Source organism: Necator americanus, chromosome III (assembly GCF_031761385.1).
Source record: "Necator americanus strain Aroian chromosome III, whole genome shotgun sequence".
Taxonomy (NCBI): domain Eukaryota; kingdom Metazoa; phylum Nematoda; class Chromadorea; order Rhabditida; family Ancylostomatidae; genus Necator; species Necator americanus.
In genome coordinates this window covers 15,491,426-15,511,739 of record NC_087373.1, presented here as the reverse complement: position 1 = coordinate 15,511,739, position 20,314 = coordinate 15,491,426, and the positions used below count along the sequence as shown (strand labels likewise).

General features: G+C 40.4%; 3 protein-coding genes across 4 annotated transcripts; 1 reads left to right on the top strand and 2 right to left on the bottom strand.

The window, feature by feature from the left end:
• Nucleotides 1–1,091: 1,091 nt before the first annotated feature.
• On the bottom strand, nt 1,092–1,388 carry RB195_009686 (uncharacterized protein; the record flags this gene model as incomplete). Its single annotated transcript, XM_064190343.1, has 1 exon — nt 1,092–1,388. The coding sequence occupies one exon, from the start codon at nt 1,386–1,388 to the stop codon at nt 1,092–1,094; it is 297 nt and encodes a 98-aa protein (XP_064047926.1).
• An 8,718-nt stretch (nt 1,389–10,106) lies between these two features.
• RB195_009685 (uncharacterized protein) lies at nt 10,107–11,928 on the top strand (the record flags this gene model as incomplete). 2 transcript variants are annotated; one of them, XM_064190342.1, is made up of 3 exons in its annotated part: nt 10,107–10,199; nt 10,248–10,326; nt 11,795–11,928. In XM_064190342.1, the coding sequence occupies 3 exons, from the start codon at nt 10,107–10,109 to the stop codon at nt 11,926–11,928; spliced, it is 306 nt and encodes a 101-aa protein (XP_064047924.1). The 2 variants fall into 2 exon arrangements, with proteins under 2 accessions (XP_064047924.1, XP_064047925.1); XM_064190341.1 differs by lacking the exon at nt 11,795–11,928 and having other exon boundaries at nt 10,248–10,412.
• Nucleotides 11,929–18,558: 6,630 nt separating this feature from the next.
• RB195_009684 (uncharacterized protein) lies at nt 18,559–18,867 on the bottom strand (the record flags this gene model as incomplete). The annotated part of the gene is made up of 1 exon (XM_064190340.1): nt 18,559–18,867. One exon carries the CDS (start codon nt 18,865–18,867, stop codon nt 18,559–18,561), a length of 309 nt encoding a protein of 102 aa, XP_064047923.1.
• Between the last annotated feature and the right edge of the window lie 1,447 nt (nt 18,868–20,314).

Genomic DNA, 20,314 nt, shown 5'->3' with positions numbered 1-20,314 from the left:
GATTTCGGCGTCGATGGTTTCCTCAGAGCGTAAGAAATCAGAGCGATTGTAGTGTCTTCTTCCCAGTATCTCATCCAGAAAAAGTTCTCGTTGAATGAAAGATCACGTCTCAAACCACGATAAAAAGCCTTAGTAACACCTTGATGTTAGTGAGCATTGTGATAGAATTATTTTGCTAGTAGGAATTGGAACACCACTCGCGTACCACTCCGTACATCAAAACCTGCAAGGACCTTAACATCGAGCCATCTCGCTCATCTATGCATCATCGTTTCTATTTCTTCATTTAGCGGCTACCAAGAACACGTCTATAGTTCTGCCAGTCACAATTTTCGCAAGGTTCGCATGCTAAAGGTGTGGTCATGCTACAGGGAGCGTTCTTATAATATTGTCTGCGTTGAGCCTCGGAAAGAAGTATTTGAGTTAATCGTGCCATGTAGATCATTTTTGTGATGTACCACGTATTAAATACGAGTGAAAAATTTGGAAAAAAATGACTTTTTTGTCAGATCTTCATGGACACCGTGAGTGTGCCATAGGAATAATTCGGTGGTCACTGCTTATCCTCCAAATGATAAAAGGCCCATCTAGCAGCGAAGGTGACTGTGTGGTTTCTGGAGCAGGTTGTTGAATATCTTGCAAATATGGATAGAAAGAGCGTTGGAGAAAACCCTAGGACTACTTCGTGATGAAGGAACATCTGTAATGTTAGGGAACTCGAGCGCAACGATCCCACAATGCTATGGAAAAGCGCTTTTTGACATAGCCTCTAACTTTCGTAAAAACATTGCGGAAATTGTGGTTCGTAGTAATTTTGAGGCTTTTTTCGCCAACTAGTAGAAATTCAAAGATGAATGGAAAGTACTAATGTATAATCGTGTCCAAGGAGCTACTTCTATATCAGGACCTTTGCGGGTTTTGATCTGTAGGCTATGCCTATGGCTATATATGGGTGCATCTTGAAAAGGAATCGGATGGAACACTGGCAAACACACCTTACGGCGAATTTGTTCTAGATGAAGTATTAGGTGAAGTAAAAAGTTCTGAGCACTTTTCGCTTTATTTCGACGATGGAGTGAACATAATTAGGACTAGTCGATTCGGGTCGCTGTTTTGTTCGAGAACTTCAGTCCATTTGACGGCAACTTTAAAGCTCCCCAATTGAAGAAGTCCTCGTCCTTATTGGCAAGGAACTTGACTACCTCATTTTTACAAGACTCTCTTGAGGCTAGTTTTGTACCATCAAGAAAATCTTGCAAATGTTTGAAAAGGTGATAGTCACTTGGTGCCAGATCTGGTCTATACGGCGGTTGCGGTTGATCCACCCATCCAAGCTCTCGGACCTTCTGTGTCCGAATTGAGTGCTTGGGCCGATAGGAGGAGCTCATAGTGGACGATTCCCTTGATATCCCAGAAAACACAAAGCAAAACCTTATTGGCCGTTAATCCGGGCTTGGCGATCGTTTGGGCCGGCCCACCGCGATTGAAAAGCGATCTTTTCCGGTTTTTGTCCTTGCACTGCCACATTAGAATCGCCGTGTAGTACGACCCGATGTAATGTTTACATCGTCAGATATGGCTCACTAAAGATCAAAACTTTTCACTTCACATCAAATTTAAGAAAATACATTGCAGCTGTTCCAATCTTACAGGCTCTGACGAAAAGGATGAGATTGAATCGCTATTCGGAGTGAAAACAGCGATTCTAGCTAGACTCTTCGAATAAATGATTGATAGCCTGTCATTGTTGGAGAACACTGGCAAAGCAGGAGTCAAGATGATTCCAGTGACTGACTATTCGTCAGTTTCGTGGAGAGAGACAGAGAGCGAAAAGCTATTTGATTGTTCAGTGTTATTCACTGGCCATATTTATATAACATGAAATAAAATCGATTCATAATGTTCGATAGACTCGAACTCTCAAAAACTGCTATGTAATGCAGCTACGGTACCGGTGGTCAGCTGCAAATTCAACATGTTTGTAGCAGAAATCGGTCTCTAAGGCCTTCGGCGTTTAGAGATGGAGCAGTGAGCACGGTAGTTGATCTAGAGAGGAATTGCTTGGTTTGCACCGTTGGTTGCGGTGATGGTGTATAGTCAGTCAGAAGGACCAAGGACATCCTTCGTTTTTGAAAGGGAAAAACTATTCCATCTCATGACGGAGGCGCAACGATCACAGTTTTAACGACGGTTTTTTTTTCAAGAAAGGATGTGATCTATGAACGTGAAATGATTCCTCGCATAGGATTACAAGTAAGTGGAATATTTACAGTCAAGCGAAGCTCCAAGCTCACTGTGAAAGTACTGTATGATTATCGCCATAGAATAGAACCACATCCACTGTTGCAAATCCCGTTCCTGCAAACGCTTCCATGCTTCCAGCTGAATAAATACACTTCCGCAATGCATCCGATGAGTGCACTACCAAAACGGAAAGTTACATCTTCACGGGACCATCCATCAAACAAAAACTCAGTTCTCAGTTAAAAACGTTTTAAAATGTTTGGAGAAGAAAAAGAAGAGTGTTAATCGTTGAATCACTGAGTTACGATTCCACATCTGATTCACGTTGAAGTCATACGTGATGAATCTGTCACTTGCATCGGAAGCACGCGCTTGCGGAGCTCATCGTTTCAGATGACCGACGAGCAGGAGGGACGGAGAATGAGATGAGGAATGAGGAAAATGAACATCGAGGCTAGTTTAAAGGAACGCATCTCAAATCATTCCAAAAATAGACCTCGGAAAAACTTGTCTGATACTCCCGGTTTATGGGTTATGAGATGTGCTGACGTCAGCTGCTTAGCTGTCAACTGATCAAAAACACGTCCGAATGATGAGCAGTCAATGGCGAAAGTGGATTTGTGAAGGTCCCCCCCCAAAAAAAGGTTCCTGAAAATGATTTATTTCGCGAATCCGAGGAGCTTCTCACGTTTATTTTTAGGACACAAAGGTGTTGCTTCGATTTTATCTGGTCACGAATTAGAAAAAAAACTAGGGATTTTGTCTACCTGTTTGGCGCACAGTGTGTCCAAGGAGAAAAAAAAGAGATGTTTTCTTCAAAAACAAAGTAAAAAAACAAAATCTATCAGTAAAAAAGCATGAAATGACTTGTTTTGAGATAATCTACTAAAAAAGCTGCTATCACATCATGAATATCTATCTACTCATCATCTACTTGACTCGCTCTTGAGTTCACACCGAAGATACGTTGTGTACGGAAAAAGAGATCGGCTTCGAGAATCAGATATATGAAAGAGTCTACTAATCCTTGTGATTTACATCGATCACGCAATCGCGCTCACAACAACAAGCAGCAGATTATATTTTTTGAAAACTGAATTACTGGAAAAAAATCTTAGGAAAATTTAGTTGAAAGACCGTGTCGACGTTGAAAATTAAAATTTAGAAAACTGGTTTGGTTAATTACAAACTATAACTGTTTATTCCACCCCGGAAAGGTCAATGTTCAAGGACATTGAGCTTTTGTTACCAGTCTTTGAATAGAAAGTGATTAGAGCTGACCTGACACTCTACCCACTGAAGCAGAGCAACTGTAAAGTAACTAAAAAATACCCAGAGAAGCCATCCAAAAAATCGAAATTGGTGGTAGCTCAAAAAAAGGTGAGGTGAAACCTTCAAACAATAAGTTGAAAAGTGAAGGTAGCGGTTGAGATTGGGGCAGGACCCGGGCTAGCTCCTCTTTTCTCGGTAATCCGAGTCGCTCGCAACCGCCAGCTCAACCGCATCGCTTCGAACGCAGTCGCTTACGTAATTGCGGCGAGCTTCAGGTCGTTTTGACACGATCGTACTAGGTAAAATTTCATAAGCAGTCTGTTAATATCACATAAAAAACCTCGAAAAACACATCCAGGTCTCAGATGCCTCAAATTATCCGGCTAGGCACGTCTTGTGTTGCGCAAATGATGAGACGAAAGCGTATAAAGAGTTTTTCATCGACGCAAGAGCTCCCTCGTCGGGAGTTTTTGCTCCTATTTCACATAACGCTCCTTTACTTTATCTAATTTAAGAGGAGAAAAACTTTTTTTTTGTCAAACCTCGTTTGTTATTTTGTCAAACTTATGGGTGTTAGAAGTATGGTCGTAGGTAAACTTTGGCTGATTTGATTCTGGATTCTTAGGAATTCTCGCGTTTTCGCGGTGTTTCCTGAAAACTATTGCCTAAACCCTACTCACTAGCTAGTATATGAAACTCAAAAAATCACCGGAAGAAATAAGTGAAAAAGTTGACAAAAAATAAAATTTTCATGTCCATCAAAAATTGAATTTTCACACTAGCTTTCGTATACTTTGGATCCATATAGCACTCCAAACCGATGAAAGATCGCAGAGAATTTCACATTTTCTTGGGCTCATACAGTCAGATGAAAACCACTGAATGAGTGAACCTGAACGTGAATTCAAGGGTAGTTCCCCGAAAAAGCCATAAATCCAACAGGTTCCTCACAGAGAGTGCAAGAGCTCTATGGGTACTTCTTCTCTCTGCAGCTACAACAATCGATAGTTAGGAAAACTTGCTGGACCACGATAATGATATTCAAATGTGGAAAATCACCGGAATTTCTTGGAATTATAACAACCATTTCAAAAAAGGGATCAAATTTGAGGTTTTTTTACGAGGATAATGTAAAACAAATGGCAATGACATATCTCCTCCTCACTTCAGTCGCGCCTCACCGTATATTGAGCAAGGTATGGTTTTAAAACGACTGGGTTCTACCAAGGTTACTACCACTGAAACGAATCATCTTTTGTTCCATTCGTCTCTGCTCACTATTTTCGGCCAATAATTATTGGGTGTATTGAGTCGGGTAAAAGTTGTTCGAGAAGTATAATAAGACTACGAATAACTTTCTGGGGGGATTTCATTCATTTCCAGTATGACTTTTTTTGATTGACATCGAGTGCGATATCCTTCTTTCTATATCAAAAAGGTCAAGGTAGTCGCTGATCTTACGGAAATCTTGTTGCTCTGTTTAAACGATATTTCCTACCTATTGAGCGGATTTAAATTGGTATAAGAATGGTATAACTACACCCTTCCAAATATCCAAATATTTGTGAAGAGTGTAGTTCAAGAGTATCAGGAGATCTCACTCATTTTCCCCTCTGGAAACCAGAAAAAAAACGTGTGGAACGAAGTAGCGTGAACCGGTCTCCAAAACGATGCAAACCACTACGCGATGAAACGCGGGCGATTCCGCCATTTTCCAGCGCTCGCATTCCAACTAATACGACCTGACTAAGCAGCGAAAAGTGCCTCCATCTTCATAGTCGTGGACGCGTTGCCGATTGACATCGCTTTAGTACCCGAGGTAAGCTGCACGGTTAGAAACACAAGCGCGTCCAGTACTAATTCATACGCCGTTCGCTAAATTCCAGTCCACGGCCAGTCATGTTGTGTTAAATTCAGGCGAAATTCTAGTGAGCTCTGTTTCATCTTGTTTTTTTTGTGTTATGGCACACCTGCAGGTGTTTCCAATAAATAAATAAATAAATAAATAACTAGAGAGAACTGAGCGTGATAACGTCCATTCTAGTAAACTGCAGTCCACTCCTATCTACTACCTTTGAGATCTCAACATCTACAATTTTCTGACACGAGGCTTTCAAGAATAAAAAGAACAAATAAATCATTAAATTTGAAACTTCACATTGTAGTTTAGTGTTTTCAAAAAAGAACTAAATTATTTTTTTTCTTTCCGAAATTCCACCTTTAATAATATCCCCATGTTATTAGGGATGTGAAGTTTGAAAGAGAAGTCGATAGGTCTGAAGTAAAATCATACCTTTTTTTCATAGGTTCCTATAAGGACAAAGAGACAGATGTCGGGGATTTCTTGATACTCGCCTAAGGTTGACATTTTAATCATTTCTAAGAACGAGGATTTGAACCCGCGTTGAACTTTTTCCTTCCAGATTCGTAAAAGATACATTTTGGTTATCGTAAACTGACCATTTCTCGCGGTGAAAGTGACTTGAAAGTGAAATTAAAAAAGTGAGAAGAAAGTCTGAACAAAGAAAAAGTCACCTCTCCTTTATTTAGAATGGTAGAGCTTAAAAAATGGTGATGGAAGCAGAAGATTCAGCAGCTGTATCGTCTTCGGGATCGATTAGTAAGAAATCGAGCGTTTGAGTCATTTCCAAATTATAAACGGTGGCTGAGAAAATTAGAAACAGAACCGCTTGCGGTGAGTGCCAGCGATGCGGCGCACGTAATGCGACGAACATTCATCAACACTCGCTTGAACAGCTGATCCTACCAACAAACAGTGGCGGACTAAGCGAAGTTCACAGCCAATGGTCACCGTGAACTGACGTGAACCTATACGATCGATCGAAGCACTAATCAGTCGTGAGCGGAAAACTGCCACCACTGCTGTCGGATAAGAAATTGATAGTGGGTTGTTTGTTGAAAAACGGCAAACAGCTGTCTTTTTTCTACGGATCAAACTCGATCCGAACGGACATGTGTTTCTGATTCGGACGTCCGGGATGCAATTAGATTGGTGATTAAAAATGGGGAAGAAAGGATGAATGGCAAAGGATGGAACTTAGGTGTATAAGAGAATGCCTGGAATACAAAAGCCAGGCACTTCTCCCTCCGACATTCTCAAATTTTCCGGCCGAAACGTTGAATAGCACTTTTGCCTTATGACAAAAATCAAGATTTCTACTTTTTCGAGAGCACCTCTGCAGCACCTCCATTCTTCCACCCAACCACCTACCACCCTTTCGCTAGCCAGCAATTTTCGCACCGAATTCATCTGACCAGGTAGTTACGGGGAAATCTTCATGCTCGCTCCTTGTCCAGGCGATGAGGGGATTTGTGGAGGGAATATTATATTGGAGAAATATTCCTCATATTTTTGTCACCTAGACAGAGGAAAACAGACATTCATAAAGCTTTGAAAACTTCAGTTCTCTCACTTCATCGTGGAGAAGGTGACTGTTACGTTTTCTGCCAAAATATCGATGTCAGGGTTCATTTAGAGGGAGTTATGGACTGTGCGCTATGATTCATCACTGTTTTTCGAAAGGATAACTTACGTTGGGCGGGTATGGCGCAGTCGGTTAGAGGTCCGTTGTAGCCACACGGTCGAGGGTTCGAATCCGCCCTAGTGCTCACCAAGCCTTTCATCCCTCCGAGGTCGATGAACTGGTACCAGACTTGTCCTGGAGGATAAAAACACTGACTTGATCTTCGGCTGGCCCCCGCAAGTCATTGTTTAGGCCAACACGCGTTCCAAAACCTCATCGATTACGAATTCCAGTAAAACGAGTTGGCGCATCCCAAGTGGATCGATACGCCAGTGACTTTATCCTTTTTAATTTAAGTTCCTACATTTGAGCTGAGGAAGGATTTTCCTTCATTCTTTCAAAAAAGAATGAAAGAGGATGACATGTACACTGAAAAAGAACGTACGATCGTAAGAGAAAAGCATTGAGGCGAAGGCAGCTCAGGCGACATATGTACAGGAAAAGTGGACATTGCTTCCAGGTCGCTTTGAGCAAATGGGGCCGTTTAACTAAATCCTTCTCTCAATCATTAGGGACTTTATGACAAATCTTATCGGAAGGTTTTATTCTTGAATCCAAATGTTTTCATGTTCATGTTGAAGTAGAAATTCCAGAAAATTCGATAGCAATTTAAATGAAACTGAATCTACGAGCGAAACGAAAATTTTCAACCATATTGTCAGTTATTTTAGCGTACAAGAACCAACTGATTGCGAATTTGAGAGAATAAAAGAGAAATGGAGATAGAGGAAGAAAAGGAGGAGAGAAAAAGTAGGAAACATTTCCAAGTCCACTCCAACTTATTCTATATTCAAAATGAATCGATGCAGACCGAAACTCCATATAAGAGCTTAAACATTTTCCTCTGAATTTTTCTGTATACATAGTCATATCGTCGAGTGAAATAAAAACGAATAGCAAACTGTACAATCATTCCCATCAACGCTAAATTTTATGGACAATCGATGTAATCCGAAAAGCAATCGTACATTTTTAAATTAAGAAAAATGGATTCCATTTATGCGACGCTTATCGTCTACTTACAGAGTGTCAAAGAATCTTTTAATCCCTGCGCGGCCGATAAATTGGTACCAGACTCGTTTGGGAGGATAAAAACACTGACTTGATCATCGATTGCCCCACAAGTCATTGTTTAGGCCAATGCCCGTTCCAAAACCCCCAACGGTTACGAACTACAGTAAGACGCGTTGGCACATCCCAAGTGGATGATATGCCAGAGACTTCATTCTCATCCTTTTACCGGCTAATTTTGAAACGTATGGTGGTTCTGGAGCTATAGAATGTCTATGGCAAGTGTGGCGCAGGGGTAAAATATTTGGCTGCGAATGCACGCCCGATTGTTCGAAACCGTCCTAGAGTCAACTGTGACTGGACATCTTTAACAAATTATGGAAGTTTTCTGCTATATTACTCATTGTGCTAAAAATTGCACCACAGTCATCATCAAGCCTGGAGACAAATTTTCGACAGGTAGGATTACTTCCGTTGTACATACGAACAGAAAAAGGCATATAATCCTGGAAGCGATGGAAACGCTACCGTTGTTGCTAAACAACACGCAGCATAAGGCTCGAAAACTGCAAAAACATACAGATTTCGTATTTACAAACGAAACACACGAAACACTACCACACTGCTTGAGAGTTTGATCACGAAAACCATTGAATTTCTGAGAAGAAAAGAGAAAGGGAATTATTATACCAAAACAAACATTATTTACACGATCACGGTGTTTTTCTTCCGAAGCGCAACAATTGTTGGAAGTTCTTTCTTCTGATTGTTTTTCCTGGAAGCAGGTATCGTGGTTTGTTACAAAGCGGCTCTGGATTCCGAATAGCGTGGTGAAAGCAGACGCCCAAACAAATTCCTTTGCGCCTCCTCTTTTTTCATTCTTATCCTTCTTTACTTTGCTTAAATGTCGTATCCTCTAGGTGTTTTTCTTGGTGCATTTAAGGTTTATGTGTCCTGAGTGGACTAAATAAATTAATGAAACAAATAAATAAAGAAATACGTAAGTAAATGCTTCATATAAATGAATCTCGTTGGGGATCATCTTTGTTTCATTCAATCCGTCCGAAACTGCTGATTCACGGACGGAGAATGCGGCATGGGAAGTGTGATTTGAGGCTGCCCTCATATAGGCGGAATCCCGGCAAAGAGCTCTTGCAAAAACGAAGCCTTGCGAGTGCGTGCAAACAGAAAGGAGATGGTCCGGGATAATCTTGCCTCTTCTTCCTAGAAGAAAGAATTTTCGCCTTCGGCAGCTGCAGCGCCTTCGCAGTGAAGAAACCGCATCAAAAGTGCGATCTATGCAGCATATGATGAACACGTAAATAAATAAAATAGATTGGTTTTAACAATAAGTAGGTGATAAATAGGCAAGTAGTAAGAATGAATGAATCTGAGATTTTTTTGCTGTCGTTACCGCACACACAGTAAAACATCAAGCACTAAAGAAAATCAGAAAAAATATACTATTTAGTTGTCCCATGCCTTTTTTGCATTATCTTCAATTTTTTCAAACTCATAAAAATAATAAGTGACTGACAAATAGATAAATAGTTAATATGAGTAAAGTTGAGCATTTTTTGGCGTCTGATTTCTGTGACAAAAGAATAGACACTTCAGCATTTCAAGAGATTAAAATACATAACTGACTGATTAGTACGCTGCTGATTATAATGTCCTTGTTTTTCAACAAAACGAAAGTCAAAAGAGTGAGAAGCAACTTCTGGGATAACCTAGCATTGATTCGTCCCATAAGCGATTCTTTATTCCATGTTTCCTTGTGTTTTTCGAAATAAAAAAAATTTCTTTTTGGGTTTAAAACATACTCTCTTCTACTGCCTACTTTTCTTTCACCTTTCTTATAAATGTTCAAAGCGATTCTTCTAAATTCTTCCTGAAAATTAGATTTTTCAGAGCAACAGAATGCGCGCTTCATTTATGGGACGACCCTGTAGTTCTTCCCACCCTTTTGACAAATTGTTGCTAAAGTAATCCTGCTTGATACGCCAGAAACAATAGGTTCAAAAATTTGCGTTAATGGACTTGACGGATCTGTCCAAGCTAACACCTGGAGAATTTCGTGGTGCTTCGAGAAAACTGAAGTGCACTTATGGCGCTGAAGTAACTTTGGTGAGTCCTTTCTCGCAATGTCATCATCCATTCATAGATACTTTACAGCATGGAGGCCCGGAATGGCCACGGTTAGCGGAAAAAAAACTTAACAGCGAGAAGAGTGTCTTCTTGGAAGCACTAAATGGTTGTTCCGTGAAAATTCCCTATTCAAAAGCACCAGGTCATACATTCGAAAACGCTGCGAATGTGGGCATGAGGAGCAAAATTTGAAGGTGCGACTAAAATCTGTGAGGGTCAGTTGCGCTACGGGTTGAGACTAGATGTTTTGTCAAACCGCCCATGAAAGTGAGACATGAACAGGTGTTCACCGGCAGGATCAGGGCAAACTAATGATTCCGGTGGAAAAAATTACCTTCGGATAATAATGTGCTCGAAAGCACAGCCCCAATACAACTTGAAAGCAGCGTATCACGAAACTGACCTATAGTGGAAAACTTGGTGGAAAAATAGACGTAGACTACGAATATGAGCGTGGCCCCGCTCAGTCCTCCTGATCGTCCTAAAAAGAACGGGGTGGGAAAAGCTTACTTCTCACGAGGTACGTTAAAACGGGCTACCTTTGGGCACGTTTCGGTCCTCTCAGCAGCCTGTTAATTGGTTTTACTTGGATAGGTTGCCGAGTAGACCTCATTAATCTTCGACCGCTCGCACGTGGACACGGCGCGTGCATGGAAGTGACGGGTTCTATTTTGCATCGTAGGAACGAGCACTGTTTCGCACGCCGGTTTTCAGGACGACCAAAGAAAACGAGTGGAGCCACTGTCATACGTTAATTTTGTGAAACGCTGGCTTTGAGACTGATACAACTGGAATATTTGAAAAAGACAATTTTATTTCGGAAATGAGAGATTCTGGGTGTCTGCGAATGTTCTGTTTCTACCTATATTTTGTTTTGTTCTGGAGGTGCGAAACAAACTCTAGTATTTTTTTAATTTCATTGTTGTACTAATTTCTGTCTCTATATAACTTAAAAAAGAATTTGAGCTAAATGCTGCGTAAATCAATGCGCAGTCACTTTAATGTTAAAATTCTCAAGTGGTATAATGAAATATGCACAAACTGCTAAAAAAAACCTATAAACAATGAAACGTATACAACTATAGTAAAAAAACACCATAGGAAACCATAGTAATATATAAAATAGTACGTTTGTATTATAAATTTGGCTGGGTTAAATGCTGACATGGTTCTGCAGGGGCAGTGTAGTGCCGTCGGTAAGAGGTTCTGTGACTGCACGATCGATCGGAAGTTCGAATCCGTCCTAGATCGAACTGAGCCTTTCATCTCTTCGGGGTCGATAAATTGGTGCCAGATCTGTCTGAGAGGATAAAATCACTGAGGTAACACATCGGCACGCCCCGCAATTCATTGTAACGCTGCACGCGCGTTCATAAACCTCAAACGAAGTCTGAGTTGAAATCGAACGCGTAGGCGCATCCCCATAGAGTTGATCCCCAACGCCGGGCACTTTGTCCTTCACCCTTTATACTTTATGATTTTGCAGATAGAATTGGGGACGAGTTTACCGAGGTCCTAACAGTTGAATTCGTCCTCAAAGGCACTTCCGTCTCGTTAACGTTTCAATAACTCAGGAATCGTCAACATGCCCGGAGGCGACGATTTGTCCAAGAATAAAAGGCAGGAGAGATATGGCAATGACTTTATGCGAAGCTTCTACGAGAAGTTATTAAATAAGATGAACGACGACACTATGATGGCACAGTAACATAAAATATTTGGCGATGAAAAAATTTGCTCAACTATACGCACGAATAGTGCAAAGTAATGGTGATCAGTTAGAAAGAACCATGAAAAGGTGCAAAGAATGTTCCTACTATCGATGTTGCTGTAAGTTTCACTCGCTGCACAGACACAGTCGAGCTAAAGTGAGCAAGCGAGTGAGTATGGACTGAAGTGAGCTAACTGAGGTGGAATTGAGGTGAAAGCTAAGACGGACTCACAGATATTTCCAGAATAAACGAAAAAAGATAAGATAAATGGAATTGTACTTGCTGCTGATTACACCGTGTACCGATGGCTGTTGCAGCATCGGTGTGAACAACAAGATGAAACTGCACTTTTTCTCACCTCATACATGTGCAGAAGCTAATAGTCGCCAATGTAACGATTCTAAGGGCTAGGAACAACAACGGCTGGAGACACTCACATACACATGGGATGAAGCATGAGAAATTGTCGGATGGAAGCGAATAGGGAAGGAAAAAAGTGTCGTCAATGCTTAAGTGCAACGGGATGCATCCGGAGAATTTCTACTTAAAGCAGAAATGAAGTCGAACTGAAGCCGGTTAACACGACAGTTCCCGAGAAGATTCGAATTTTTCTGCGCGAGAACTGTTCCCCAACAGTAATTGTCCTTTCCAAAATCCCTGAGTTGTGGAATGATAAAAAAACTACGAGAAGAGTTCGTAGTCATTGATTATTGCTGGAATTGCTTTGTAATTGAAAATAAAGGACGACTCTAACTGTGAGACAAATTACTAAGGAAATAAATAGGCACAAGAGAAGTGTCACATACGATTATTCCAGCAAGCATAGAACATTAAACGTCTTGGGAGAAAACAAATTCAAGTTTCCTGAAAGGGCAGTTCTAATGTTCACTTTCAGCTACGTAAGACAAAACTTTGAAGATATAGGTTTCGAGGTTATGAAGGAAACAACTCGAAAACTTTTAGAGATCATGAAGGCGTTAATAAATTATAATTACTAAACTCAGATACATGCATGCATATCATTTTAATTGCAGTCAGATGGAAATTCGTAGACACTGGAACAGCGAAGACAAGAGAAAGCAGAATGGAGACCAAATCCATTACTTTTGTGAGATTAACTTTTTTCCTTATTTTTCGCTATTTTTCTTGTCTGAAAAAAACCCTGAGTCAATGATATTAGTAGAGAAAAGCATTGCACGATTCTTATTGGGACTCATTTTCGTTTTTTGTTTTGTTCACGGAAATTACTCGAAAGGTGAATGGATTTACTGAAATGCGTTCTGCATTTGAGGCGTTGTGAAAGTGCTACGCGAGGCGAGGAGAACAGGGGAAGAAATGGTCATCAATTTCCCCGTTAGTTTCCCAACGATCTGCATAAGAAATTAAGTGGTAATTCCGAGTAAAAATTCAATTTATCAGAAATGAGAAGGGCACGACGCAAATGTTAATTCTGTTCTGGCGAGGATTAGAATCGTTTTTGAAAAATTTTCAACTCTCTGGTCAACTGTGACGCAGTTCACCTGATCATCGCTTGCATGAAATGATTTGAATTCATTGCTGTTGAAATCTAATGCTTCATATGATTCTCAGACTAAATCATCGTGAAGAATGATGTAATGGAAATGCTTGCAGAAGAAGAAAAGCAGAAAAATGTTGCGGAATAGAGAGCCGGGAAGGAAATTCTGTTTCAATGGAGAAAAAGAGCAGTGCTGGCATCTTGACGCTGAACTAAGCAACGAGGAGACTGTTGGTGTTGTGATTCAAATATACTTTAGAAAAAAGCTAGCAGAGAGTATGCTCAATAAAAGGAAGTGGGAGAAGAGAGGAGAGAAAGAGAGAGAGTGTGTGTGTGTACAAACAAATAGACGTGAATCATTGCGGATGGAGCCGGGCGAATGGAATTTTCCAAAGTTTAATTCTAATTCGATTGAAATTACAGTGCATAGACGTGTTGTATGGCTGAACCATACGCGACACAACCGGACCGACACACGCAGGAATCGAATCGATGTTAAGCTGGTCAGCATTGTTATTCGGATATTCAATATAACCGCGTGTCTTTTCGACAGCGTTGTTGAACTAAGCGAGTAAAAAGTTGCTTGAGAATCGCAACGTAACGAGAAGAATGAAAAGAGAAGAACAAAAGAGGTTGCGCTAACGAAGGTGCCGAAGGTCCGAAAAAATCTTGGATGCGCTGTAAGAAAGGCAGACATGTGTCAAAAACCTGCGCCACTTATGACAACAAACACGTTGTAATCGTGCGAGAACTGGTGCTTGCGAAATACTAATTGTTTGTTGTTAATATTCACTAATTATTATTGTTTATGTTATTGATTATTTAATTATCAATAGTTATTACTTACTTATTTTTTCTCAAATAAGAAGTAAGCGAAAAGAAAGACCGTTCTCGTCCAGGTCAGTACAGATGGAGAGTGATCAGAATCGTGCGGTTTTCTGTGGCATTATAAGGACCGGTGCTATTTCGCGAAAAAGGATAGTGCAGTTGCTGGGCGTATCTGAATACGCGACGACGTCAACACATTCAACGGGAACAGTGACACCACCGTTGGCCTTCAAAGGCGGAACAAACCGCGGAAACAAAGCACAGAGAAATATGGGGCAAAAATAAAGTTAATAGATATAATTATAAAGAATAACATTTAGATCGGAAGTGAAACTAAGTGAAACGTTCTAGAAAGTTTCCATAACAGAAAAGAATGAATGTGAGAAAAGGGATCAGAAATGAGCGAAATTCTGACTTCGACTCCCGAAACATCGAAAGTTCCGGTGTTTTTGAGATTATGAATTTCTTTCCTACTTCCTTTAAAAAGTTGCATAAAATACAGATAACTTACATATATTTTTGTTCGGATGGTCCTTCGACTTTTTCCGCGTTCTACCTTTTTTTTCGTGTTACCATTAGTTTTTTGTGCAATTCTGAATCTTTTATGGAATATTTTATGTCCCGAATGATTTCCTTGTTTGTGTAAGCCACATTTCCTGTAGGTAGATGATTCGAGTTATCTCGACTTTTGACCCCTGTTAGCTTTGCAGTCTTTTTTGCGTTCTTCTAGTTTATCACTTTAGTTATTATCACCTTATCAGCTTCTGTCATTTTCTTTGATTCCACTAAATCCTAGAATCCGCTGCTGGGTCCCATTTTGTACTGTTTCCTTTTTTTCAATGACGTGTTATCTGCCTACTTTTGGTGTTCTTTGTCACTTTATTATAAGACCTTTCCATTTTCCAGTTTGCTCGGACGTTCATACTCGAGCTGACTCCTTTTTTTATTATTTTTTTTTGGGTTTTTGCTGCGCACTGTCTTAGTTGACGTTGATTTAATAGAAGTTGTCACAAGCATACGTCTAAGAAAGCCAACGTGCATCACTTTTATTTTTCGTTGAAATTAGGTTCTCCACTTCCGGCTCTGACCAATTTCTCACACCCCAAAAAGTCCATTTTCGAACTTCCAAAATTTCAACACCTAATTCCCTTATCTTCGTAAAAATGTTGATGAAGAAAAATATCTGGAAGGCCTACGAGAAAAAAAGGGAAGTGAGAAAAAGAAGAAAGGAAAACGAAAATGCTGTCCAAGCAAACTTTTAGCATCTATTAAATCAGGAAATTGTTCAATAAATAGAAAGTGAACAGGTGTCGAGTGGAAGAACTTTCTAACCGTATTACTTGGATAAGTTCCAGAGGGATCTTAAAACCTATTTATATTTGCCCATTTACATTGCTTCGTTAAATTATTAGAGACCTCCATTATGAATTTTTTTCCTGAAAAGCCGGCAATTTTTCAAATAGATTGACTAAAATTTTGTAGCATCGTCAGTGAACTTGTTACTTGTGCGCTCATCAACGATACATCTGAAAAGAGGAGAGAAATGTGAATTCTTGGAGAATTTTTGCAAACTGATGAAGAATTTGGAGGGGCTCCGTTCTGATTTTTTTCACTACTTTTTATTATTCAAATCGGAAGTATTAGGTAGAGTTCAAGAGTATTCATATTTTTGATTATTGATATCATCGGAAGCCATTGATATCTATTTGACTACTCATTACGCCGGCTCAATCAATAATAACTAATACTGTTATCCTGTAAACGATTTCACACTTGTAGACTCGCAACAGTAAAAAAAAAACTGCTCAAGGAGACATATTTGGGAGGCGACAGTCTGAAGGAAAAGCTTGAGGCTACCAGCATGGAACAAATAACCAGAAACATAGAACATGAATAATCCTCAGGTCTATTTGTTATTAACGCCTGAAAACTGGAAAATGCAGTGCTATCTCAAGGAAAATCATGAAGTCTCCGGGAAAAGCTAGCCAACTCGTCAACTAAATTGGTTCGTGCAGAACATGCACAGAATGAGGCACATAGGCTCGGATTGACTATTCAGTTTTGAGAAGAAAATGGTCGGAATATGGTGAGCGGAGAGAGAGCTCACCTGGAAAATTTGATTTTTTTCGTTGAGGAAGGTTAAGATTATTTAAAAAAATACTTTGGAAAGGCATAGTTGAAATAAAACTCTGAAGTCAACTTCCTATAAAGGAACAATGTCAAATTCATCGAAAAAACCAGGAGCTAGCCTTTACCTACAATTTAATTAGCCCCTCAGTTACTGAGTTATTCTTGCGGGTGCAAAAAAATCGGTGAGCGAAAGATGAAACGTCGCAACATGTGTTCTTAGGGAATTTATGAAGGGAAGCTCGAAGATCAAATGTTGACTGATAGTGTCCAGCTGTAAACTTCGGTGTTATGAGGGATGGCGAGAGGAGAGAAAGTTGTCGAGTGGGTTGAAGATTCGACTGTAATATAATTTATTTAGGCAGAAAAGAAGGAAATTTGAAGAAGGAAACGGTCTTCTCGAAAAGTTTGGAAGGAAAGTTTGGAAATAACAATGTGCCGAAGAGACCAGAAGCAGACAAATCAGGAGTTTATTTCTCTCACAATGTTTTTAATGCAAAAAGAATTGGAAGAAAAAACACTGAAATAAAACAAGTCAAATAAAAAATCTCCTTTTTAAAAAATTTCCTCAATCCAATTTCCAACAAAAAACTGATTATCCAATCCGAATTTTTGAAAGCACTTATAGAATTTCTATGTAATGAGAATACCAAACGCAATAAATTAAAAAATCAATGTTCGCGATTTCCTTCACGGCTCATTAGAGCGCAGGTCGCTAACAGCGATCTTCGCTCCTCAATAATTCGCACCGCTAAGATCAGATCAATAAGCATAAATGCGATGGGATTTTGTTTCGTGCAGAAGGATTGCCTTCGCTCCCCACCCTATTTCGAATTCCTGGGAATTCTGGCCTACGAAATCTGGGATTCCAGCGTCGTTTTCATTCTAATAAGGCAGTTGCAGCAGCGTCACTAGTTCCGCTGAATAAAAACCAGAGGATCGATATCCATCCCCATCCAAAGAAAATTGCCTTCATTGCAATGGAAATTCGAATCTTTTAAATTAGGACAAAAAACTGAATATGAACATCATAATTGAGTCAACAACAATTTTCAGTCAACTTGTCCAGAGAAGAAAAAAACTTTGAGGATGAATAAAGGTGTCACAAGGACTTATGTTTGCAGAGAAACCTTCAGAACGCGCAAAATAGATGAAAAACAAGTGGAAAGGCGTAATTGATTACCAGGAATGGAACGAAAAAATGAACAGGGCAATTCGGAATAGAAAACCTACGTAGGAAAGTTCTGGAAAAGAGCAGAATTGGTTAGAACACGACTGGATAAAAATTCAACCAAATAAGAGAACAAACTGATATGGATTCAGTTAAAATGACGCTATGGATTGAATTTTTGACGATGATCGTTCCAAGTGTTCAATGATAGCAATTTACAGAGAATTCTCAAGAAGAAAATCGAAGGGAAGGACGAAATCTCGCAGCAAAATGAATGTGATGGACGAATAGAACTAGAAGAACATAGCCGAGTTTTTTCCCTATCGACCATGTTTCCCTTCTTCGTTCGTCTGTGTTCGTCAAAGTGACAGGCGGAACCTTCGCGATAAGGAATGTGGTGTGGAGTGGCCGGTGTAGCGGCGACGTCAAAAAAGGCGCCATTGAACGAGTTTCTGTGCGAGAATTGAAGTGCTAGGCTTTCAGGAAAAGGGCACCGTCAAGAAGTAACGATTTGGCTGCGATTTGCTAGATCCGACGTAGGTATTGTTTAATAACATCAATTTGTTCTCTGGGCATATTGGTGGGAAGTGACGGAATGAACGCAACCAACTCATTGGGGGCAACATCTGTCCCATGAAAACCTTTCAGTACGCGCAATGAACTTTTTCCCCTCAATGACCTGCCTTCAGCGCGGCAGGCAGGTGCCACAAAAAACACATAAGAGGAGAGGTCGGTGCTGCTCGCAGCGGCGGAACTCAAGAAGACGCAGCGCAGCGCAAGATCTTCGGACGGTGTTTTTGAAAGACTTTAGAAGATGGTGGTTGCATAGTAGGGGGCATTGCGAGCGGTTGTTAAAAAGTGTTCGCCACGGAGGTCAGTGGACGCGGCGCAGCACCACCGCTGGACGTTTGGTACGGACAGTTTGTTAGATATCAGCCGTATCCGTGGTGTGTCAAGTCAGATATGAGTTGACCTCATTATTTGCTACTGATCGCCATGAGGCTGATGTTGGTCATCGCCGGCTGGTTGGCAGTGCTGAATAACCAGCACCGTCACAATCAATCGTATTCGCTGCTGCGGTGCATGTGTCAATGTGAGCGTGTGACAACGGGGACGAAATACCGACGTACGCACACAGATACCGGGGGCGAGAACGTCGCTTGCGGGCGCGACTCGGTCGAGGTTCGCGGTGTTTGCGATGGCCGAGTCAGAAAAACCGAGTCTTTCAAGGGCTTTTAAGAGCGAACACAGCTTGAGTGGGCTATCTTCACTTGAGTTCTTCGCCTCAAACATCGCCAGTGTAACAACCGGATCAGTGCTCGTTTTCAAAACGAGCAGCTAGAGCGAGATCCGGATAGACAGAAAAATTAATGAGATATGAGTGGAGACACGCGGACGAAAAAGTCGATGCTTCGCACAGAAGACACAACTCACCGCGAGAAACGCACACAGAAACACAGTGCGACGACAAATTCACACGCACTATTGCCCGGAATATGACGTGGCGACGTCATAGCGCAATTCGCTAACGTCCCACTACAGCAGTTAGCGGGTGTCGCCGCCACCGAAACGCATCGCATACGAGCGTGAATCGCTCCTATCAGCTCAACGCTGAGTAAACTTTGAAGAGAGAAAAGACGCCATTAGTGACATTGAACAAACTTAACCGCCAGAAAGAAAAAACGCCGGAAAGTTTACTTTCTCAACCTCTTCACGTAATTACTTAGCTGGATGTTTATCTAGAGGAAGTAAGAAGGAGAAGAACCGCAACAAAAATAAATTTGCACCTTTCAAAACGGAGTTTTCTTCTAGAACGAACTCAGAATTTTTTTTTGAAATTCCTGTATAATCAAGAAAGTAGTTCTGTTTTTGGGACCTGCCCTGGAGTATCGTAAAAGTTCGATTTCTTTTAGGTTCAATCTTTTCAAGAAAGCGTACAAAGGTTCTAAGAGAGATCTTTTCTAGCTTGTTGCTGGCTTTTTTTAGACTTGTTTTATTCCTATAAGTTGTTCGTTTGTAGCACAAATAATGGAAGTTTCAAACGGGAAACTTTCCAATTTTCAAAAAAATATCTGAATTACTGAATGTTTAAGAAAATTTCGTTCTGTTTCGTTAAGAATAGATTCCAGATGTCAAGAGCGATCTTCACGGGAATACTCACCTCTTGACTGAGCTATGGAAAAAAATCGTATTGAATCATCGATGAATGAAGAAGATAAGGTCCCGAGAAAAATGACTAGGACATCTATAAAATCCATTGAGAAGAGAATCCCGAACAATGTAAGAAAAGCAGCAGCGGGTTGTCCACAACGTTCGGACGAGTTACGAGTGCGATACGATTACAATGCGTCAAAATGGCTAACAGTGGTGATGATGCCTTCGATGGTCTTTTTTCAGGTTTAGTGAATTCGTGGTCCATAAAACTGTCGCATTGCTCATTGGGTTATGTATACTTGGCTCTAGTCTCTATTAATTCCGCTAACTAGGATCTATTGTTTATTTATTACTTATACTACTTATTTATTCTATTACTTCTATTCGTCGTTTTAAGGCATTAATTCGTAGAAAATGAGAATTTGGAGGAGGTCAATTACGAAATAACTGATTCATTTCTCCTCTTCTTTCCTCAAAGATTGCGATAATTGCTGAAGCAGTGTGAAAAATTGATGATTGGAGAGGAAACTACTGTAAGCTTCAACAAATCCTGAGTCAGATCCATATCTCGGACTTCGGAGAACGA